Raw genomic sequence first — 23,994 nt, 5'->3', positions numbered from 1 at the left:
CCCAGAAATAGTACCTCGGGTTAAGAACTTTGCTTCAGGATGAGAACAGAAATTGTGCTCCGGTGGCGCGGTGGCAGCGGGAGGCCCCTTAGCTAAAGTGCTTCAGGTTAAGAACAGTTTCAGGTTAAGAACGGACCTCCGGAACAAATTAAGTACTTAACCCGAGGTACCACTGTATTAGATTCGTGACCATTATGTTCATTTGCCTTCAGTAGCAGTAAAGCTCTGCTGGATGAAATACAATTGCCTCTGATTTATTTTTTGGGAATCCTGCAACGTGGTTTTTACTCTGCTAACTATATGTTGGAGTTCTGCTCTGGTACAATATTGAATAGAATTCCACGACAGAACAGTGCTTCTCAAACTATCTGATAAGGTGGACTGGCAGTCCCCCCCATGTACCAGAGACTGGTACCATATTGGGTTCCTGAAGCGTCCCACCCAACCTGGGCTAAGGCGGAGTTGCCACAGACCCGCAGCTGATGGCTACTTAGAGTAGCACTAGTGCAGAAAAGGGAATATCAGCTTGCATGGGAAGGTATGCCTGGGGAAATCTTCTGTTTTCTGCACAAGTATTAAACAGGAGCCCCGCTCTCTTTTCCACTTGGGTCACCCCCTGACCGTTTAAATAGAAACAAAATGGTTAGGGGGCCGCACTCTTGAGAAGGAATGAAGCGAGGCACCCATCCCCTCTCCCCCTGCCACCACGGACTGGGAGAGGTGGGGAAATGATAGAGGGCTCAATAACAGGAATCGCCCAACATCCTCATCTCCTCTAGAAGATGCGAAAAAGGAGCTATTATCACAGCAGGTGCAAGAGTGAGAAGGAGCATTTGGGCCTTTTGCTGCTTCACTAAATTTAGCTTGGTTGAATCACTGGGAGAGAGGAGCAGCTGGCTGCAGAGGACTCATGTGTGTCTCTGCTGTCTCTCAACGTTGTTTTTTTTTTAAAGATGCCTTGCCCAAGGCTGGGGAGGGCATGCTAGTTGTTTGTACAGCAGCAAATGTAAGGCAGACCCCTACACCCAGTGACTTGGGGTGCATAATTCAAAGCCTCTGTTTCTGAAGCTGTGTGCCCCAATTCTAAACTTTGAAAATCCAGGTTGCGCTAGCTGATTTTTAGTCTATTTTCCATTCCTGATTTGCAGTTCACTGTGTGTTTTGCACTGGTTCCTTTAACACCAAGCTCAGGTTGTGAGAGCCCACAGGAAATGGAGCCAGAATGGGCCCCGGAGAAACAAGAGGGAGGGGTCAGAATTTTGGTTTGCAGAAGTACTATGTACCTGATCATCACTGCAGGTGAAGGTCTCCTGCAGATATAATCTTATTAGAAGGTCCATTCCACATAGACCTCTGGTGTGGTGGCACTTACTCCTGAGCCTCTTGGGATTGCCAATCAGGTCGGCAGTTCGAATCCCTGTGACGGGGTGAGCTCCTGTTGCTCTGTCCCAGCTTCTGCCAACCTAGCAGTTCAAAAGTATGCCAGTGCAAATAGATTAATAGGTACCACTGTGGCGGGAAGGTAAATGGCGTTTCCGTGCACTCTGCCTTCTATCATGGTGCCCCGTTACGGCAGAAGCGGTTTAGTCAAGCTGGCCACGTGACCCGGAATGCTGTCTGTGGACAAATGCCGGTTCCCTTGGCCTGAAAAGCGAGATGAGCGCCATAACCCCAGAGTCGCCTTTTGACTGGACTTAAGTGTCCAGGGGTCCTTTTCTTTTTTTACCTTTTTCATTCCCTTCCCTTGATAGGCAGCACCTCTCATGTTTTTTCAGCACTGACTGAGGACCTCCCTTTTTCAGCATCTCCATCTCTTTTAAGGTCTTTTTATTATCATTTATTGCTTCCTGCCCTGAACTCCTCTGGAAAGGCAAGATTTAAATCAATAAGATAAATACACAAGTCTTTCAAAAACAGCTCTTGGGATTACTTCCCTCCCCCTGCCCCAAATAGCCCAATCAATATGGAAAATAGCCAAGGAATGCTAACTTGATAGATACGGCAACATTTTGTCGCAGACCCCCTTGTCAATACAGTTCTACAGGACTGGTATTTCAAATTGCGGCTGAAATTTTAGGATGCCAAATCTGCAAAACAAAAAAGGGGTTCCAGAATTTAAACTTGAGGGAGATCATTAAATTCTGCCCTGTTCTTTCATCTGCACTAGGCTCCCAAAGCCTGCAGAACATTCTTCTCCAAAGCTGGGGCCCTCCAGATATTTTGGACTACACCTCCCATCCTCACTCACCAACAAAGGAATACTAAGTGGGGTTGATAGGAGTTGTAGTCCAAAACATCTGGAAGGTGTTGGGGAAGGCTGTCCCAGAAGGACCCGGAGGACTACACACACACACACACACACACACAAAATCATACGTAAACGCCATGTAAAATAAAGTTTCCCTTTTATTTTTAAACTGGGCAAATTCCAAACGCTTGTTAGTGTTGGGAGGGGCTCTAATTCGGAGCAAGGAGGCTGGTGGGGAGCAGGGCTGGTTCTGGGCCCCTACTGGACTCCCCTCTTTCCTTGGCTCTCCCTGTTGGGCCCAGCAGTGTGCGCCCCACCTGTCTGAGGTGCCCACAGTGAGAGGGTGCAGCAGGGATGAGTGTCTCTTGCTGGGTGGCTTAGCAGTTCCCGTATCTCCCTCGCCCGCCTGCGCTTTCAGCCTACCCCTCGTTTCGTTCCTTCAGCCCCTGCATCCTTTCCCTCGTTCGCTGGCTCTCGTTTGCACACCCTCGTTTGCATATAAATGTCCATTTGTTCACTCTATTTTTACCTATCTATCTACACACCGCCAGCTGTTCCCTGCCATTCCTTCTCTCGGGGCTCATCCACACTTTAGCCTGTGCTTTCCAGGCACAGGTCGGGGCTTAGAAGCTCAGCGTCTGAGCGATTCGGGTTTTCCCATGGGTCGCTGTTTGCTCCGATTGGGCAGGGAAACGGCAGGGGCAAGGGTGCTCAGACACAGGGCTCTAAAGCATGGAAGGGGCCTGGCAGGTGCAGAGGGAACCTAAGTGCGGACAAGCCCCCATTCAGGTACCTATTCACCCATTTGGCCTTTGACTTGGCTCACCCTCCTGCCTCTTTCTTTTCCTTCTTTCTATTACATTCTCCTTCTTTGATCCCCTTTCCTTGGCCTTTTGCTCACTCATCACTCCTGCTTCTATTAATGCCCCATATATTCGCATACGGGGCATTAATATTCATATATGTGTATTCCTATATATGCATGGGAATGAGATATAACTGCTCCCCTCTCCTTTTCTCTTGCGTTCTTATAGAAGGCAGGCAAATGGAATGAGTGAAGAAGAGATCCAAGTGAAAGGGGATTGGGGGCAGACAAGACGCAGCGACGTGGCTAGCCTCATGGAAAGAGGTGTGTGTTTTGGGGGGTGGGATCTGCTCTGTGTTAGTTGGATGGCATGGAGGTGGGTTGGGTCGGGGTCTTCTGGGGTTCATCTAGGGCAGGAATCCGGTCCGGTAGGGAAGGTCCACTTCTTCGCTAGCACCGACGTAAGACGCTCTCATGCTGGGAGAATACTGTGGGGCGATACATAGACAGGAGTAGCGGGGTTATTATTACCCAAGAGAGATATCACAACAGCAATAGGAACAGCTGCAGGTGGGGAACTTGTGGCCCTGCAGATGGGACTGGACTCCCAGCTCCGACAAGTTCTCAGGACACAACCACACCTTTAAAGTACAGTGGTACCTCAGTTTACGAACTTAATCTGTTCTGGAAGTCCATTCTTAAACCAAAACCGTTCTTAAATCTGAAATACAGTGGTACCTCGGGTTACATAAGCTTCAGGTTACAGACTCCGCTAACCCAAAAATAGTGCTTCAGGTTAAGAACTTTGCTTCAGGATGAGAACAGAAATCACGCTCCAGCGGCGCGGCAGCAGCAGGAGGCCCCATTAGCTAAAGTGGTGCTTCAGGTTAAGAACAGTTTCAGGTTAAGTACGGACCTCTGGAACGAATTAAGTACTTAACCCGAGGTACCACTGTATACTCGGAGTCGAGAGTGGATTTCATGCTCTTTATTCAGCTCATAGTGAAGAGGAATGGGAGTTCCCTCAGAATGTCTGCTTTATATACATTATTTACACAATGGGCCCCACGTGATTGGCTAATTCCGGGATTCACCTGTAAGCCAATCAGGTTGCGGATTTACTTCCACCTGGAGCTGGATTGGGTGGCTCCTGTGGACCAATCAGACTGCTGCATTCTGGATCCTATTGTTCTAGGATCAATCAGACTGCTGCGTTTTGGATCCTATTCAACTCAGTACATAACAAAATCGTGGTGTGCTTTCCCTATTGAGGCCTCCTGCCACCGGTGCCCTTCCACTGTTCGGATTCCGTTCTTAGACCAAGGTCAAGTTCTCAAACCAGGACACTATTTCCGGTTTTGCGGAGTTTGTAAACCAAATTGTTCTTAAACCGGACTGTTCTTAAACCGAGGTACCACTGTACATGACTCTCCCCCAAAGAATCTGGAGGAGTGTAGCTAGTTGCAGTTGCTGGGAATCGTAGCTGTGCAAACAACAGTTCTCATGATTCTTTGGCAGGGGTAGGGGGAGATGTGTTTTAAAGGTAGTGCATGAATGTGGCCAATGGGAGACTGCAGTCCAGCAAATTCTGGGGTGCCACAGGCTTCCCATCTCTTCACTGCTTCATTGTTCTCTATCCACCGGCAAATGCATATGGTAGACAAGCAAGACGCAGGTTGGGGAAAATGAGCAGGCAGAATATGTAAACATTGCCTGAGCATTTCTGCGTCACGTGGCCCTTTCTTCAGATATTACTAACAAGTGCTGCCAGACAACTGTGGTCGCACAGGATATTAGCAGCATCCAAATTTGCCCTCCCGTCCCCTTTTTATACGTGATGTGCTCATTGACCACAGAGTATACCTATTCCTCAACCCAGCATTCTATATTTGGAGACTTTGTTTAACCCTTCAGGTCCATTTTTTTTTTTTTAAATGCAGCCTTCTTGGCAGTTGACAAGTAGTCATTCCATGCAGCTTTAAGGGAGCAGAATTCCTGTACAATTGCATCAAACTGCTTATACAGTACCAGCAAACACAATCCCCTTTTGCTTTCCACTGTGTGTATATGGTCCTGTTCTAGCAAGAGGAGTTTTTAATGTTTGATGTTTTATCGTGTTTTTGATATTCAGTTGGGAGCTGCCCAGATTGGCTGGGGAAACCCAGCCAGATGGGCGGGGTATGTATGCATGTATGTATGTATGTATGTATGTATAAATAAATATCATCATCATCATCATTACATTCTGGCTCACCAGATTTTCAATAGGCCCCCCTCTACTGTTTTCGCAACCATGGTCACAAAACTACAGTGGTTTGTTCTGCAGCCGCTGTGGCCACTGTGTATCACCCTAGTGTGCCACATCTGGGCCCCGTGCAATGCTGCAAACTTACCGAAGGGGGTGGGGAATGGCGGTCGATGAGGGGGACGCTCTCAAATCGAGGACTGCCACTGTACGAAGCGCTTTGACTCCTGCAAGCAACACCGACAAAGAAGCTGAAAACAGGTCCCCCCTCCCTCCCCCCTCCCTCCGCAGACCACTACCCCAGAACTGGAAGGTCAAATCCACTCTCAGAGATACTCAAAAGCCTCTACTCTGCCTGTCTTTCACAAGTTCCCAGAGAGCAGGCAATTTATATGGTTCTCGGTTTATTTTGGTCACAATTCAGGAAGCCATAAGCCAGAAGGCGGATCCTCGTTTCACCAAGGCGTGATTGATACGCCTGCCTGGGCTGTGGATGCTCTTTGTGTTTTGGAGTCAATGAATTCCCTCCTTCCGTCATATAGAACCATGGAATCGTAGAGTTGTACGTGTTTGAAAGTTTAATGGGAGAACTCCACTCGCAGGGTTTCATATGCACAGGCACAACTTGTGCAATTCTTCCTTCTCAGAAAAAGGGCGGGACAGAGCCGGCCCACCCAAGAGGCAGGGTGAAGTGCCTGCCTCGGGCGGCAGAAGGGCAAGGGGCGACGCTCTGCCTGTCCCACCACTTCTGCTGCCGCCACTGAAAGAGAGGTGCTCATGTGTGTGCCATTGCCACTTGCCATCCTTGTCCCTTGGCAGAGAAGCCAAACAGCAATGCTGATTCCTGCTAAGTCTGGCCCTGGCTCCTGCTGAGTTTGGCAAAAGCCAGGGTATTTTTCCATGCCACGTTGCTGCTCGGATTCCCTGCCCTCCAGGGCGGAGAAGCCAAGTGGCGATGCTTTAAGGCTTCCCAAACTTGGGTCTCCAGCTGTTTTTGGACCACAATTCCCACCATCCCTGATCTCTGGTCTTGCTAGCTAGGGATGATGGGAGTTGTAGTCCAAAAACAGCTGGAGGCCCAAGTTTGGGAAACCCTGATTTAAGGAGTGCCTCAGCTTCCTTAGGTTGCAAACCGGGATGGGCCACGGCCCAGGAAGGTGACAAGATGGAGGAAATGATACTGTACTCATACACAGTAGGAGGAGGGCAATGGCTAACCCTCCACTGTACAAAGAGGATTCACAACCCAGGTTAAGTGAATCAGCCAGATCTAAGAAAAATCTGGCCCCGGTCACTTCAAAAAATTTTAAAGTGGCATTTGTAGCACATTCTGATCTGAATCTTGCCCCAGATGTTGGGCCAGGGCAGTAACAAAACAGAACAGTAAAAGGGTCATGAGAAGGAGGAAAGGAGAAGAATAAAACAGAATGTTTGTTGGAGAAGTTTACCCTACATTGGGAAGCTTTTGGGTGAGAAAAGGAGCAGCAAAAGGGAGAGGGAGGCCTATGCTGTCCATGCCAGAAGAGCCTCTCTGGATTTGGGATTTGGATTTGGGAAAGCTGGATTTTGGGAAAGCTTCTGTCTTGGAGTGGGAATAAGGGGTGAGAATAAGTGCTGGGACAAAGCAGTTGTTGGCTAATTCCTGTGCAAACAGGGTGGGAATGGGAATGGGAGAGCAGGACACGTAAGTGACAGAGAAGTGAAGGAAACTAAAGGATTCATTATTCATAACTCCCATGGAAAACTGCTTGATATGGGCTGGATTGTGGTGGTGATGGCAAAGGACGTTCATGGGTGGCACTTAATGGATACAGGTTTGGGTTGAGGAGGAGCAGCTTTTGAAATATAAAGGATTGTGGGGGTTGGTTTGGGTCTCAACCACGCATGCGATTTTGTATTTGTAAGGCTGCGGTTTGTCCACAGAAGGAACTGCTGAACGGGTCAAACCAGCCTGTTCGTTAAGTCAGGCATCCTGTTATCATCCATCCTCTCACTTCACCCTGTTCACATGTCTAAAGAAGCTGGTGAAGAAGAGTTTGGATTTCATATCCCGCTTTATCACTACCCGAAGGAGTCTCAAAGCGGCTAACATTCTCCTTTCCCTTCCTCCCCCACAACAAACACTCTGTGAGGTGAGTGGGGCTGAGAGACTTCAGAGAAGTGTGACTGGCCCAAGGTCACCCAGCAGCTGCATGTGGAGGAGCAGGGAAGCGAACCCGGTTCACCAGATTACCAGTCCACCGCTCTTAACCACTACACCAAGCTGGCTCACATAGAGACTGTTTGGTGATGATGTTCTTTCAGGAGAGGGGAAGCCTCCTACCCATTCACTTGGGTGGATGGCCTGTCATCCTACGGGGCAGGAGAACAATAAGCCAGGGAGCTAGTCTTTTGTTTCAGGCTGATCTGAAGCTGAAAAGAGACACAAAGGCATGCCTCGCTCTGTGTGCTGGGAAACCTAATGGGGAAGAAAGGTCTGTTGAAGTTGTTAAAGCCAGAGGGTATCTGAACCACGTACTCTCAAAGCCCTAACTCAGGAAGAGAGAAGTGTAAATAGTTTTATTGTTCTTTGGGAATCGGGTAATTAAAAGGTGTCGGGGAAATAGGGGTGATGAATGGGGTGAGCTACGTACACATGTCACCACATGACAACCACTCCCTCTTTATGACCTGTTTGTGATGTACTGATGATGCTGTTGGAAGTGTATTATGGGAAAGGGGTGGATAAGTCTTAAAAGTTCATGCAAGCCCATGCTCAGGGTTCCTACTCTTTGTGTGTTTGAACCTTGTTGCAAAAAATAAAGATCAGGTCTACTGACCGCTGTTTTGCTTCTTTAACTTGGCTGGGGACTCCTTCCTTTGACTAACCGGAGGGACCCTTGGGGAGTGGCACCCCAATGAGCTGGGCAGCGGAGTAAATCTGCACCCCAGGATTTTTTCCTTATCAGAGTGCTAATGCTTTGGGCTCCCCCATCTTATGCTCAGGTGGTAAAGGTAAAGGGACCCCTGACCATTAGGTCCAGTCGTGGCCAACTCTGGGGTTGCGGTGCTCATCTCACTTTATTGGCCAAGGGAGCCGGTGTACAGCTCATGTGGCCAGCATGACTAAGCCGCTTCTGGCAAACCAGAGCAGCACATGGAAATGCCATTTACCTTCCCACCGGAGCGGTACCTATTTATCTACTTGCACTTTGATGTGCTTTTGAACTGCTAGATTGGCAGGGGCAGGGACCCAGCAACGGGAGCTCACCCCGTCATGGGGATTTGAACTGCCGACCTTCTGATCGGCAAGTCCTAGGCTCTGTGGTTTAACCCACAGCGCCACCCGCGTCCCGTATGCTCAGGTGGTATATATGTGTAAATAAAACCATATACCGTATTTTTCGCTCCATAGGACGCACTTTTTCCCCTCCAAAAATGAAGGGGAAATGTGTGTGCGTCCTATGGAGCGAATGCAGGCTTTCGCTGAAGCCTGGAGAGCGAGAGGCATCGGTGCGCACCGACCCCTCTCGCTCTCCAGGCTTCAGGAAGCTATCCGCAAGCCTTGCAAGCCCGGTGGGAGTTCCCGCGGGCTCACAAGGCTTGCAGGCAGCAGCCTGCAGCCCCGGCGAGTGTCCGCAAGCCTTGCGCGCCCGGCAGGAGGTCCCGCCGAGCGCGCGAGGCTTGGGGCAGCAGCCTGTCGCCCGAAGCACGGGGAGCCCTCCGGAGGGCTCCCCGTGCTTCGGGGGAGTGTCTGCAAGCCTTGCGCGCCCGGCAGGAGGTCCCGCCGAGCGCGGGGGGCTTCGGGCGAGTGTCTGCAAGCCTTGCGCGCCCGGCAGGAGGTCCTGCCGAGTGCGCGAGGCTTCGGGCGAGTGTCTGCAAGCCTTGCGCGCCCGGCAGGAGGTCCCGCCGAGCGCGCGAGGCTTGGGGCGGCAGCCTGTTGCCCGAAGCACGGGGAGCCCTCCGGAGGGCTCCCCGTGCTTTAGGCGAGTGTCTGCAAGCCTCGCGCGCCCGGTGGGAGGTCCCGCCGAGCGCGCGAGGCTTGGGGCGGTAGCCTGCAGCCCGAAGCACGCGAGGCTTGGGGCGGCAGCAGCAGCGGGGGGGGGGGGAATAATTTTTTTTATTCATTTCCCCCCCCAAAAAAACGAGGTGCGTCCTATGGGCCGGTGCGCCCTATAGAACGAAAAATACGGTATCCTAAAGTCATGCCAAATCCAGGGCAAGCACTTGAACTCCTGGGTGCTCTTGCTGCTTGGAGACTGGCGTGTGTGCAAGTGTGTGCAAGTGTGCGTGCACACACATATATACACAAACATCTCTCCGTGTGTTTGGCTTTAGAACACAGGAATGACATGCAGGAGTCAGGAAACGAATGAGCAATGGCAGGTAGAGAAATGAAGAAAGCACGACTGGGAATGAGGGCGATGCTGTAGCAGTAGGCGAGGAGGAGGAGGAGGAGAGGAGGAAGGAAAGGGAGAGGAAGCACTCAGATGCAGGTTGGGAGGGAGGGGTGGGGACTGCCCTCCCTTCCCCCCGCCACTCGCGCACTCGGATCTGTGCCAGTTGCTGGCCGCTCCGAGCCCCTCCCGCCTCGCAGGGGGCACCGTGACCGAGCGAGCGGGGAGGGGGGGTTGGGAGGTGGGCGCTTGGGGCTACTCACATGTACTGTGAGACGGGGGCGTTGGAAATGGGGGGGGCTGAGAGGCGCAGGCTGCCACGGCTGCCCCAGCTTGAACAGTGGCTATAGGAGCCGGGCAGGGTGGGCCCGGCCCCCCCCGCGCGCACCGTCGGCTGCCTACGTGCCTGGGGCGTGAAAGGGTCGTCGTCCTCCATGTCGTCGTAGTCCGAGTCCCTAGACGGGAATCCGAGGAGAAAGAGAAAAAGAGAGAGTGAGGGGCAAGGTTGGCAGATGTGTGGCAAACCTCTTAAGAAGCGTGTGGCCCCACAATTGTACTCAAGAAGCAAGAGAGCGGAGTCCTCTTTTGTACCACTAGGCTCATGGCGGGCCATGTGTCCTACTTTAAAGAGAATGCTTCTCTCCTTGAAGGATTCTATTTTTATTTTTAATTTTTTTATTATATCTTTTTTATTATTATTCGAGTTCAAGATTTTTACATACCTTATATTATCTCCTTCCAATTTTTAAATTTCCCGTACAATTTTTTCCTTCCCTTCCCTTCCCACCCATATCCATTGGAAAGGTTCAAACAATTATCCTCAGCCACAGGCATAGCGTCTTTAGTTTCCACCAAATGTCTTTTGTTCTCCTTGAAGGATTCTATACCTTCCAAGTGCCAAAGAAAAAATGGTGGCCATGCTCTCGCTCCGATAAAGTGTTTTTCGGGGCCACAATCTCGTGTGGCACCCAAAAACATGTGTTCTTGAGCACCGGGTGAGATCACGTCCCCCAAAACACTTTTTCCAGGGAGAGGGCGAGGTGCAGGTCACATGACACACTGGGGAGCATGTCCTGGAAGACACACGTTTTGCATCGGAAAATGTTGGACCCTAGCAAAGGGCAAAGCCCTGATCCACTGCGGTCCTGCTCCAAATGGGGACCCCGACACCTGGAAACAACTGTTCTGAACTGGTATTGAAGCATGGGATGAGGAGTTAATGTTCTCCTAATCCTGCACTGGGTTCCGATTGTACCTGCAGTTTGCTTTAAAAAAAGCCATTTGCACAATTGTGTGAATAGCATGATCTCTAGTTTGGCCCTGACGCTAGACCAGAGCATAGGCTGGTCAGTTGGCTGGGGCTGGCGGTGGGGCTTCTTTATCAGCAGGAGAAGCTTTTCACAGAATGGAGGTAAGTATCATCACCCGCTAAATGCCTGCACATCAAGACAGACTGTTAAAGGCACAGGACAGAAAAGCTAGATAGAAAGCTGCCTGTTCAAACCAGGCTGCAGCCCACATGTCAGATGCTGCAGCTAGAATGCCTCTGGCCACAAGTTGACCGCCAAGTACCCTTTTGCAATTTTGCATGGGAACATGACCACACACCTAGCTGATGCTATAGCCCGAATGGCTGATAGTTATCCATCTCCCAAGATGTATTTGCTCATTGCTTAATTGCACATAATTGCACATAAAATCTGACCACAGGAATAAATTCTAGATCGGGAAGGCAAATAGCCACTTGTCCGGTTTTCTGTGGCAAAGAAGAATTGCCTCCAGGCAAATCTTAACGATAAAACAATTAACAGGGAGGTGATACAAAGACTACTGCGATCGACACAAGATAATATCACCAAGTGCTGAACCACTGGTATATTACGAGTGAACTCTCTATTTACTGCGTTTGCTATTGTTTAAGATAAAACCCATTTGGGAAAGAAACTACATTTGCCATTTTTATGGACATTTATTGCTTGTTTACAGGTAGTTGCCTTGGTGATATTGTCTTGTGTCGATTCCAGGCAGATCTGGCAGGAAAGCAAGAGGAAGGGCCAGAGCTGAGCCTTGGAGGACACCGTACACATGCAAAAGGTCCGAGTTCACTCTCCTATTGAATCAGACCAAGGGGTCCATCCATTCCAGCATCCTGCCTCTCACAACAGCCAATCAGATGTCTTCTCTGGGAAGTCCAAAGGCAGAGGATGAAAGCCATCACTGTCCCATTGTTGCCTCCTGGCAACTGGACTCCAGCTCCCATCAGGCCCTGCCAGCATGGCCAATAGTCAGCGGTGAAGGGAACTGTAGTCCAACAGCATCTGCATTATGGATCCGGCCAACAGCCCATCCAGTCCAAGCATCCTGGCCAACCAGGTGACATAAGTACAATATAGCTTCATATGTTCAAGTTTTGCAAAAGTGGGCTGTTGTTGTTTGGTGGGGGAGCTTTTTAAAGTCAACAAATGACCAACATAAGATGATGTCTGGACAAATAGGGCAGCAGCCGCCCCGCCCTGTGGGACTTTAATGGGTCCATTTGCAAAGTTGCATTAAATCTGATGCCCAACTCGACGACACCAAGGCTGTGGGTGCTCACCTGTTCTGGAACCTCTTCCACGCCCGGGGCAGACTGCAGACGGCAGTGGTGAAGGAAAGGGCAGAGAGGAAGGAGAAGAGGAGGAGGAAGAGCAACCCTTCCATGCCATCGTAGCACAGCCCTTTCAGGGCATCCACATAGTCCTAATAATAATAATAATAATAATAATAATAATAATAATTTTTATTTATACCCCTCCCTCCCCGGCTCAGGGCAGCTAACACCAGTAAAATTACAATAAAATATAATGGGGGGGAAAAACCAATTTAAAATACAGGTTAAAATACAATTTAAAATGCATTTTAAATTGTAGCCCATAGATCAAAACCATAAGGGGAGGGAAACATAAGGGTCAGACTGAGTCCAAATCAAAGGCCAGGCAGAACAGCGCTGTCTTGCAGGCCCTGCGGAAAGATGTCAAGTCCCGCAGGGCCCTAGTCTCTTGTGACAGAGCGTTCCACCAAGTCAGGGCCAGTACTGAAAAGGCCCTAGGAGAAAGAGGAAGGCACGTGCAAGCGCACAGACACACACACACACAGAGCAGGGTTAACAGGAGAACGGGCCTGCCCAGATGCTCTTCTCAATAGCTTCTTTGGCCATTCTTAAACTCAGTTTCCCTAGAGCAGGGCTGGACAGACTTCAAGCTTGCAGGACTTACATGAAGATTCCTGGGGTGTTTTTTTTAACTAGGACCCTGGTGGTAGCACTCCTGTTGCAACCCACCTTGGATCAGGCCAAGAGCCACCAACTGAAGACTAAACTACCAACTCCTGTTTCTCTCTTCCTCTTCTCAGCTGGCAGGATGCTACCTTCTCTAAGCTCCCATGGGCATCTCATTCAAACATACAAAGAGATTCCCAGTTATCAGGAGGCCATTCTCCTAATCATCAGCTCCTTTTGATGAACCATCAATTGACCGCCCTGGGTTATTAGCCAGCAATATTTTATTCCGAACATTGTCACGAGACAATGTGTTGGATGTTCGGAACAGCTGCCGAGCAAGATTTTGGCTGAAACACATCGGTCCTTTGAATGAAGTTTAATTTGGGTGGTTTGAATGATGCTGTGCTGATGTACTACAATGGATAAATTTGGAAGCTCTCTTCAGAAATGTCATGCCATGGAGACAAGAGCCACCGTTCCTCAACGTGCTGTGAATGACGGACACGGTATTCGACAAAACTGCTGAAATAATAGTAATTGTTCCAGAATAAAATGTAGGGGTCTTTATTCATTTATTTTGCTTCGGTGTTGGGGTGGCCAACCAGATCCCAAAGGGGAGGCCGCAGGCAGGTCCTGAGCGCAGGAGCCGCTCTCCCTGTCTTGTAGTTCCCAGCAGTTCGTATTCAGAGGCATCTTTCAGTGGGAGTGGTATGCAGCCGTAGAAAAATGTCAGGTATAGGACAAGTAGGGAGAAAGGGGTTCAGTGGAGGGGCCAGTGAGTGTCAGTGGATCACTTAAAGGAAGAATAAGAGTGTGTGGGTTACCTTATGAAGTCCCCGGCAGTTGAGCAGAGCAATAAGGTTATGGAATTTGCTTTCTGTGTTGTTCAAAGTGCTCTGGATGGATAAGATGTTTTTCTGCAATGCACAGAGGATGTGAGGAGAGAATCCAGTAGCCCTGGATTACACAGCCCTTTCCCCTCCCCTCATCCTCCTAACCCACCAGATCCCTTTCTGGGCCAAGAGAATCAAGAGTCCAGGCACCCAGTGTTTTTCTGCCCCCCACCCTCCTATCTGGGCATTCCTACTGACCTCCGCTGCTGGGAAATGTGGGATGGCTTCTCTTTCCAATCCGTACAGCTGAGAATGTATGTTGGACAGTGCCCTCTGACACATGGTGAGCCTCTGCAGAAACAGAGAGAGGAACACAGGGCATGTTGGGTTAGAAAACTTCACAAGCCCACCGCAAGGGGGGGGGGACTTCCAAGAGTTCTTCTGGCAAGGCCTGTAGCCACACAAAAGCTCATTGGCTGAATGCCATGCTATTCTTTGTGCAGAAAACCATTGAGGGCAAATCCACACCACGCACTGAAAGCACCTGACTTCCCCCAAAGAATCCTGGGAGCGTTAGTTTGTTGAGTGTACTGAGAATTGTAGCTCTGTGGGGGAGAAGCTACAGTCCCCAGGATTCCACATGCTTTTAAATGTATAAGGATGTAGATCTGCATCTCAGTGCCATCTCTTAAGGGCTGCATTCAACCAACATGTCTCCTCAGCTCAAGGATTTACACTTGCGCAATGGAAATCTTCCCCCTCACCTGCTTGGGCCCTCCCCAAATATGCAAATCTGGGAACTCCTAGAACAGATTTAGGAGGCACACCAGGGGAGGGGAAGGAGTTCCATTGTGCAAGTTTAAATATTTGTGCTGAGGGGATGTGTCAACAGGAAATGGCCCTGAATTTCTAGGTTAAAAAACAAACATAGCTTTTGAGATTTTGTTTTGCTTTCCAGTCCATTCTGGGACAGCTTAATATTCAGTTCAGCAAATCATAATGGGCAAAACTCTTGTTTATTCCGCAATGTTGCGATGGTACCAAGTGCACCGACATAAAACTAAAAAGAAAGTAAGGAACGGCAAGTTTCTAGAGAGCTGTGGACTCGTAATCTGGTGAACCGGGTTCGCGTCTCCGCTGCTCCACAAGCAGCTGCTGGGTGACTTTGGGCTGGTCACACTTCTCTGAAGTCTCTCAGCCCCACTCACCTCACAGAGTGTTTGTTGTGGGGGAGGAAGGGAAAGGAGAATGTTAGCTGCTTTGAGACTCCTTAAAGGGAGTGAAAGGCGGGATATCAAATCCAAACTCTTCTTCTTCTTCTTCCTACTGCTGTGAAGAAAAGCACGGGCAATGCTTGGAAGAATCCTGTGTGCAGGGCCGTCTTACCCATAGGCGCTAGGGGTGCAGGGCACCTGGGCGCCGGGCTCTCAGGGGCGCCAGGCCAAGAGTCCAGGGCCCGAGAGTTGAGTCCGGGGAAGAGCCTGCCCATTGGTTGGGCTCTTCTGCTGCGGGCGCCCCGCGCCATGAGTTCGGGGGTGAGCAAGCCAGCGAGACGCTGAGGTGGCCGGCCAGCTCTGCCCTCCTGCGCGCTGGGGACTGGGCAACTGGGGGGGGGGGCGATGGGCAGATCTTTGCACCCCAGCACCGCATATGCTTGAGACAGCCCTGCCCGTGTGGGTATGTGGCTGGATGGGGTGGGAGCAGAGGGGTGGTTGAACCACATGAGTGGCCCATGGCGTTTCAGGGTCCTGCATAATTCTTTGCCCTTCTTGACACAAATGAGAGTGAAACAAAGATTGCATGATGAGAGTTTCTTAATTCTCAATATTTGGACATAGTGGTCGATTCTAACATTGCATGGTAGGGAATTTGGGATAGGTTGGCCCAGAGTCACTCCACGCACCCACATGCAGCACACTTCTTAAGCCTTAAAGAAGGGAGGGGAAGCCTACCTGCTGGAAAGGGTTAAAGACGTCTTGGCTGCAGGTTAAGTAGTATTGCAGGATTTCTGTGGGATTGGGAAGAAAAGGAAAAGGAAATCAGACCGTGGCTCCCTATCAAGGCACCAGGCTTTTTCCATGCTCCTCCTGGATCCTGTGTTTGTTTGCTCTAACTTGGGTTTTACGTGTTCAAAAAGAGGGTCTCTGCCCTTGATAGCAAAAGGACAGACCATGTGACACTTTATGCAGGGATGGGGAATCTTTGTGTGCCCCCTCCCCCGCCCAGATGTTGCTGGACTACAGTATCCATCATCCCTGGCCATTGGCCATGCTTGCTGGAGTTAATGGGAATTGCAGTTCAGCAATATATGGGGGTCTAAGAACATGACATGCAGTGGTGCCTTGGTTTTTATTTCACTGTTGAGTAGCTGCTGTGGGGAGAGCTATGGGGAGCAGTTGGAAAGGGCCGCCCTTTCTTCTCTCACTCTGGACAAATATTGCCTCCCCTCCCCTTGCAGCAATTATTAACTCCAGAAGCGCAGGCTCCCCTATGTGCCTAAGGTGGTGTTACAAGAATTGTGGTGGTGTTACAAGATACAGAATAAATATAAATGCACACATATCTAAATATATGAACCATGTGTCTGAAATAGTATGCGAGAGCAATCCTGAAGCCATTTTGACTCTCCCAATAACGTCAAATATTCCTCTGCAGTAAGGGAGGCAAATAGGGAAAGCCTTCCCATTGTCTTTTTGCTTGCAAATCCTGTCTGAAGGGCATATTTGTGTATGAATAGGGTGAGCCTGTGACCTGGACTCAGGAACTAAAGTACTGACCATCACAAAAAGAATGGCCAGACTGCCCAGGTAATGCAACCAGTGACCATTATCAGGTATCCTGGCAGGCAGGATTTCTGCTTGAGACCGCCTCCTTCTGTGATGTATGTATGATGTTTTTTGGGGGTCTTGGTCTACAGGGTGGGCAATTTCAAAAGTCTATATAAGGGCTTGAACACCATTGTTCAGGGTTCTCAACCCTCCTGCGTGTGGTGAGTGGGGACCCTGTTGCAACAGTTCCTTGAATAGCAATCAGGCTTACTAGCTGCTTTGCTTCTCAAATATACTCTGGTTGGCCTCTGTTATTTTCTCCTACCAATAGGGAACCCACTTAAGGACTCTATACGGGCTCTGGAATACCCCATAAGGGAAAGGGAGCAGTTTTTCTTATAACAGTGGTTTGCCTGTGGGAAGGGGAGCAGGCAGGATTTCCACCAAGGCTGCAGCAGGCGATGATTTATACTTCCCTGCATGATGGTCCTGGTGAAAATAGCCCCGCCTTGTGGGCACAGTGACTATTAATAATTTTAAAACCATTTCCAGGTGCTGGGAAGTAACCTCGGAGCTATCACTGAAAAGCGAGTGTTCCCGAGCATGGCGAATTGCGCTGGCTGAAAAGCTGACACATAATTATGGATTTTGAAGGGGGATTGGCTAATCCTCATGCATTTGACTCTATATGGCTCCCATTCTTATACAGTGGTACCTTGGGTTAAGAACTTAATTCGTTCTGGAGGTCCGTTCTTAACCTGAATCCGTTCTTAACTTGAGGTACTACTTTAGCTAATGGGGCCTCCTGCTGCCGAAGCACGATTTCTGTTCTCATCCTGAAGCAAAGTTCTTAACCCGAGGTACTATTTCTGGGTTAGCGGAGTCTGTAACCTGAAGCGTCTGTAACCCGAAGTACCACTGTATTTTGTAAACACAGGTGTTTGGCCTCTTACACAAGGCAGGAGTCATGTTGGAAGGAAGCGCACTTCAGTCTATCAGCGATTCTCAACATGTATGTCCCCAGATGTTTTTGGACTACAACTCCCATCATCCCTGAGCTCTGGCCTTGCTAGCTAGGAGTGATGGGAGTTGTAGTCCAACAACATCTGGGGACCCACAGGTTGAGAAAGGCTGGAATGATTATGTTTCTATGATGATGGCAATGTGTCTGTGGCATGTCACTCAGTTTCATGAAGGAGGATCCAGGGCTGGCCCAATGCGTTTGAGCACCTGTGGCGAACCACAAAATGATGTTCCTCCTCACTCTGCCAGGGAAGAAGGGGGGTAAAGAAGATACACCTCGTGAACAAGGGGTGGTTAGAAACAAGGGGGGAATCAAATCAACCCAACGGTTAAACTAGGAATCAAGGGCCATCGTGGGGGGAAAGCGGCTCACTCTGAATCGCGACAGGTGGGGACAGAGCCTAGGAGACCCCGGAGGGCAGCCCCCACCTAGGAATGGGAGGAGACCAGCAGCACCTCTGAGAGGCCACCGCGGAGGCAGAATTGGGTGAGAGGGGCTGCCAAGGAGATGGCAGATCTAGACTGGAAGAAATGTGCTACTGATGGAGCCTTGGAAGCCGGATTTGCTGCTCTTGTGGATCCTGCTGCCTAAGGTGGTCGCCTCACCTTGCCGGCCCTGGGAGGACCATGACCTCACAATAGGAGGGGATAAATAAAAGGGTTCCGTTTCATTGTTTGTTACTTTGGATAGTCATACCGGTTGTAGTTCAACGTAGTTCTAAAGAGGTTTCTGCTTCCTCAGTGGAAGTATCTCCCCTTTCTTCCCCCCATGGGCTGTTGTGGGGGTTCTCTCCGCCCTCCAAAGTAGGTCTGAGGGAGGCGTGAGATCAAAAAGATGGGGAGAAAGCCCCGCTGTGCTAGTGGGGATCCTTATGCTGGCTTCTGCAAAAGGGAACCAGGGGGTTGAATCCAGCCTATTTATTATTAACTAGATGTCTCCATCAGAGAACCTCTGTCATAGGCCCATTGAGAAGCGAATCAAGTATTTGGAAAAGTATTACAATAACAAATATCTCCTGGTAGAAATAGAATGAACCTTGTAAAATAACAAATATAATGTTTTTTTGATATCTGATGAAAACAAAGAAAGAAATATAATAACTTGGAACTGTGTGTGAAAAAATTGTAGAAATAATAATACAATGAGTCTAATCGGAAGTTAAATATGTTTGTTTTGCTTTGGGGGTTTTTCTTCATCTTTCCCCGCCTTCCCTTCACTCCCCCCCCTTCCTCTTCTCTTTCTTTTTTCTTTTTTGTGTTTCCTTTCTTGGTCTCCCCTTTTTTTATTCATTAAGAAAAAGATAAAGAGAGGAAAGTGTATTATGAAAACCTCAGTAAGTTAAAAGTGATGTTGTATAATTTCTTTATTAGTATTTATAAAATGTTAAAATTGGTTAATTGTAATGATTTGATGTTGCAACTACTGTGGTCCCCCCCCCCCCCGTTATCGTTGAACTCTAAATAAAGTTTTATTCTGTTAAAAAAAGAGAGAAGCGAATCAGTTGGAGAACGAATGCCCCACAAAATACCCTGGCTTTCAATTCTTGTAGACACGGATGTTAAGTCTGAGTGACAATCTAGATTGCCTGAAACAGGTTCAGTGGCAATTAGCCCAAGGAAGGCCTTGCAGCTGAGCCGGCAAGTCAGGTGTGAGTTTAAGCCAGGCTTTTCAGGTAGGGTTGCCAACTAACCAGTGGGGGGGGCAGGGGGAAGTCCCAGTCTGCTCCTGTGCCTTTAACAGCAGACCTGATACCTGCAAAATTTGGCATCGGAAGCTTTTCACAGCATGGAGATAAACATGATCGCTGGTGAACCTCTACACATCAGGCTTCTGCAATGAAGGCACAGCTTGAAAGTTGTCAGCCCTGCTCCCCAAATGCTAACCCACTTTGCTTTTTCCCGGGCCCCACGGCACTTCCAATCCTACCTGGGCTGAGTCCAGTGCTGGCTTGGGTTGTGTTCATCACATAGCCATCTGGCTCAAAGCAGAAATCGCTCAGTCCCTGAAGGGAAAGGGGAAGAAACAAATGTCTCTTTGACTGCAGTCAGTCGCTAGCAGGATCTAAGCAAAAATGTGTGACTGCAGAAGGTGGAGTCCAGCACCTTTGAGAGCCATGGGTCACTTTGATAGGCATCACAACAGAAGGCTCAAAGCTGGGATGGTGGGGGCAGCAGCTTTGATCCGCAGGGCGTGGGAGAATGTGGAGGGTTCAAATAGAGATTTTTTTTCCGGGGGGGGGGTAGACTTTGAAAGGAAAGAAATAGTGATCTGGGCACTGTCCCTGCCAAATGTATTAAGAGAAAACAACAACAGCCCCAAACTCACCACAGCAGCTGCTGTCTCCAGCCCCATGGAGCCCCAGCTCAGGATGAGGACTAGGAAACTCATGACAGTCATTCTGTAGGCAGGAAAGAGAGAGGAAGGCACTCAAACGGGCACTGGCGGTGGTGCAGTCCGGGCAGGACTCTGGGGCAGAAGCCAATGGCCTGGCTCAGTTAAATGAATATGAAGTATACCCTCTACCATGTACCAGTGCAAAACCGGGATGCTTGTCTTCCGGGGCTGTGCTCCCATGCAAATCATTTGACCCACGTGAGAGCCGCTATCTCGCATGAGACACATGTCCGGCCGCAATCTCACATGTTTTTGGATCCTGAGCTCTTGTGTGTTTGGGGGCACCATGCTCGTGCATGAGAGCGCAGCCACCACCCCATGGGATGTCCTGATTTAATTGGGACAGTTGATGGATGTGACCCATCCATGCTGGCTCACCTCATTTGGAATTACAGTGGTGCCTCGCAAGACGAACGCCTCGCAAGACGGAAAACTCGCAAGACGAAAGGGTTTTCCATTTTTGAGTTGCTTCGCAAGACGATTTTCCCTATGGGCTTGCTTCGCAAGACGGAAACCTCTTGCAAGTTTGTTTCCTTTTTCTTAAAACCGTTAATACAGTTGCGACTTGACTTCGAGGAGCAACTCAAAGCACGTGGTGTGCGTCTCCGTAGGGGCAAGAACGCATGAAGGCGGGTTCTGAGGGAGAGGGAGCTTTGTTTCGGCGAAAAATAGCAAGGCGCGCACACTTCCCTCCCCACAACTCCCAGTTAGGGAGGCCAGGCTCCGGGGCTCTTCGGACGGGGCTCCTTCCTTCTCCCCCCCCCCCCAGCGCCCCGGCGGTGACAAGAGCGCCTGCCCGGGCGCTTTCCAACCCCGCGACGTCTACGGCTGCGGCAAGTTTGCCTCTCAGTGTGTGTGCGCGCGAGTGTGTGTTCTCCTCGCCCCGCTCGAGTTAGTCCCGGCGCAGCGCAGGCAGCAGGTGAGTCGCCCTTTGGCAGCATGGAAGGCGCCGGGCCAGGCAAGGTCAGCTCGGGAGCCACCGGGGACGCGCCCCCACGCTCCTCTCCAACGGGCTGGATGCACCCCTCTCCGCTCGCGCGCTTCTGGCTGGCTGGCCGGCTGCAGCAGCAACAGGGGCAATAGGCATCCACCGTCCCTCCCTCCCTCCTGCCCGCGGCGGGCGGCTGGCTGGCTGGCGCTCTCGCTTTCTTTCGGGCTGCTGCTGCAGAAGGGATTTTGCACCAGACAACTTTTAGGCCGGTAGGAGTTTTGACTACCGCGGCGACAGCAGCAGCAGCAGCAAGACGGCGCCGACTGTAGTGCAAAGGGTCGGAGCAAGGCGAGCCGAACTGATCCCGGGGGCTCAGGCAGCAACCTCTGCCCTGCCTCCCCCCACGCCCCGCGCCCGCCTCTCCCTCCCTCCCAAGCACCCCCCTTTTTTGAGGTTTTTGAAGACTTTTGAAGCTTTTCCAAAACTTTCCCGACACCGTGCTTCGCAAGACGAAAAAAATCGCAAGACGAAAAAACTCATGGAACGAATTAATTTCGTCTTGCGAGGCACCACTGTACCGTATTTTCCACTCTATAAGACACACTTTCCCCCTCCTAAAAAGTAAGGGGAAATGTGTGTGCATCTTATGGAGCGATTGCAGGCTGCACAGCTTTCGCTGAAGCCAGGAGAGCAAGAGGGATCGGTGCGCACCAATCCCTCTTGCTCTCCTGGCTTCAGGGATAGCTGCCCGAAGCCTCCTGAGCGCAGCGGGAGCAGTCCCGCTGTGCTCCGGAGGCTTCGCTTCGCTGGATAGGTGCTGCACAGCTTTCCCTCTCTGCGCAGCGCCCCTTCAGCAAAGCGGGAGGAGAAATGGAAGGGGCTCCATTTCTCCTGCTGCTTCGCTGAAGGGGCGCTGCTCAGAGAGGGAGAGATTTTCTTTTCCTTGTTCTTCTCCTCTAAAACTAGGTGCATCTTATGGGTCGGGTGCGTCTTATGGAGCAAAAATACAGTAATTGAAGGAGGACCATCTAGAGAGCGAAGGGGGGCATGTGATTCTAAGACCAGAATCTAACATGACATCACTATATCATGGGGCACTGAGGGGGCTGATGGGAGTTGTAGTCCAAAATGTCTTGAGGGCATCAGGTTGGCCAAGCCTAGTGCAGATGCAATCTGGTGTGAGCACGCTGCCTAATTACCATGAATGGGGATATTGCCATGGTTTTGCTTCAAAGGGCTGCTTAGTTAGGATTTGACAAACAAATACTAATAGTCCTTGATAGGTTTGGATGGTGTACGGGAAACCCAGCTGCAGGAGTGCCTGGTGCGAATGCTTGGGAAACCGGGAGTGAGCAAGAGGGCTTAGAAATGGTGAAGACATCGATGCAGGAGGTGGGAAAGAGGTGTGGAATGGTGGCAGGGGCTTTTTGGTGGTGGTGGTGGGATTTGGAATAGTAGGGGCAATTACCCCAGGTCTCATACACAGAGGGGCCACATCAGTACTGGCAGATTGTACCACTGGCAGGGGGGAGGGGAGGACATTGACAGAGGCTGCAGTGAGAAGGAAAGCGGGGGTGTTGCCTTTGTTAAATAATTGAGTCCTGTGGGCCAGGGAAAGCATCTGGGTTGCAAGGTCTCTATGGGGTTCTGATAGAATCATAGCATTGCAGAGTTGAAAGGGCCCACGTGGGTCCATAGCTGTCAACTTTTCCCTTTTCTTGCAAGGAATCCTATTTGGAATAAGGGAATTTCCCTTAAAAAAAGGGAAACGTTGACAGCTATGCGTGGGTCATCTAGTCCAACCCACTGCAATGCAGGAATCTTTTGCCCAACGTGGGGCTTGAACCCACAACCCTGAGATTAACCTTGCAGGTCTACTCCTTTGCCTCTCCACTCGGGCTCTTCTGGGATACTGACAAATGAAGTGAGTATTGCAAGCAGATCCCTCTCATCTAAAGGATCTTGCAGTGCTGCCTTTTGGAATGTCTCGCTACCCAGTTTGTGTGCGTTTCTGCAGGGCAAACCTTTACGTTTTGATATTAAACATCCCCCTGTCCCCCGAGGGAGGGCCATACAGCTTGAAGCCCGCTGATGTTTTGTTTCAAATGGGCAATTCCTCAGCGCATCCCTGTTGGGTGCGTTTAAGACATGAGTAGGCAAACTAAGGCCCAGGGGCTGGATCCGGCCCAATTGCCTTCTAAATCCAGCCCGCAGATGGTCCGGGAATCAGCATGTTTTTATATGAGTAGAATGTGCCCTTTTATTTAAAATGCATCTCTGGGTTATTTGTGGGGCATAGGAATTTGTTCATTTCCCACCAAAAAAATATACCGAGCCCCCCACAAGGTCTAAGGGACAGCGGACCGGCCCCCTGCTGAAAAAGTTTGCGGACCCCTGATTTAAGACGTAAGACGCCTTGTAGATTTGCTCCCTTGTCTCCTTCCCTCCTCCTTCCTCCCTCTCCCCTCTTCTCAGTTGCCACCTCCCAACACCAGCAGCTCCCGGATGTGCCCGCCAGATGGCGCACTCACACGATTACCAGCCACTTGATCTGCTTCGCCAGCCCCAGCAAGGTGAAGAGACAGATGATGAGGTCCAGCAGCAGCAGCAAAATGTAGGCCAGCCACCTGGGGTGCCAGAGAGCGAGAGATGGGAGTGAGGATGACGCACTCAGCCCGCTTCTTCCACCTCCGACCCTTCTGCCCACCTCTTGCCACTGCCAGGTTGCTCCCCCCACCCCACCCCGGGACTGCAGAGTTGTAGGCAGCCGACTCTGCCATCAGCCAAGGGGCAGGGGCTCCTTGGATGCTCCCCTTCTGTCCTACCAAGCCTCCCAGGCAGTGGTGCAGTGTGTTAAATCCTGAAATTCACATGCTCTTCATGGCACCAAGCAGCAAAAATGGGTTTTTGACCAACACAGGCATCATGGCAAAACACTCCCTAAGTTTCCTTTCCACGTCCTGTACCTCCTGCTTTGCTGAACATCCAGGCTGATTAGAAGACTTAAAAGCTTCCTCCAAGTTTTGCAGGCATAGGCAAACTCGACCCTCCAGATGTTTTGGGACTACAACTCCCATCATCCCTAGCTAACAGGGCCAGTGGTCGGGGATG

At 50.3% G+C, this 23,994-nt stretch overlaps 1 protein-coding gene and 2 long non-coding RNA genes across 4 annotated transcripts in view; 1 reads left to right on the top strand and 2 right to left on the bottom strand.

The window, feature by feature from the left end:
- Positions 1 to 23,994, bottom strand: part of LOC308460234 — a 204,987-nt gene that overhangs the window by 73,331 nt on the left and 107,662 nt on the right. The gene's annotated exons all lie outside the window — the stretch shown is intronic.
- Positions 2,389 to 23,994, bottom strand: part of TTYH1 (tweety family member 1) — a 65,644-nt gene continuing 44,038 nt past the window's right edge. Inside the window, exons 5-14 of one of the 2 annotated variants that reach the window (XM_080976213.1) lie at positions 23,415 to 23,510; positions 19,884 to 19,956; positions 19,485 to 19,560; positions 15,719 to 15,774; positions 14,025 to 14,117; positions 13,758 to 13,850; positions 12,271 to 12,413; positions 9,938 to 10,129; positions 5,447 to 5,525; positions 2,389 to 3,541 (exon numbers count right to left, since the gene is read on the bottom strand). In XM_080976213.1, coding sequence (XP_080832339.1) covers positions 3,461 to 3,541; positions 5,447 to 5,525; positions 9,938 to 10,129; positions 12,271 to 12,413; positions 13,758 to 13,850; positions 14,025 to 14,117; positions 15,719 to 15,774; positions 19,485 to 19,560; positions 19,884 to 19,956; positions 23,415 to 23,510 — 982 coding nt within the window. In that variant the 3' untranslated portion in view covers positions 2,389 to 3,460. The remainder of the gene's footprint in view (positions 3,542 to 5,446; positions 5,526 to 9,937; positions 10,130 to 12,270; positions 12,414 to 13,757; positions 13,851 to 14,024; positions 14,118 to 15,718; positions 15,775 to 19,484; positions 19,561 to 19,883; positions 19,957 to 23,414; positions 23,511 to 23,994) is intronic. The other variant, XM_080976214.1, reaches the window with a different exon arrangement.
- LOC308460225 lies at positions 10,972 to 13,486 on the top strand. The gene is made up of 2 exons (XR_013978502.1): positions 10,972 to 12,047; positions 13,065 to 13,486. It is a non-coding gene; the product is annotated as an uncharacterized lncRNA (long non-coding RNA).

The sequence above is a fragment of the Podarcis pityusensis genome, assembly GCF_964106645.2.
Source record: "Podarcis pityusensis genome assembly, chromosome: 13".
In the NCBI taxonomy this organism is placed as follows: Eukaryota; Metazoa; Chordata; class Lepidosauria; order Squamata; family Lacertidae; genus Podarcis; species Podarcis pityusensis.
Note: the sequence above shows the minus strand (reverse complement) of the source record. Positions and strands in the feature narration are given on the sequence as shown.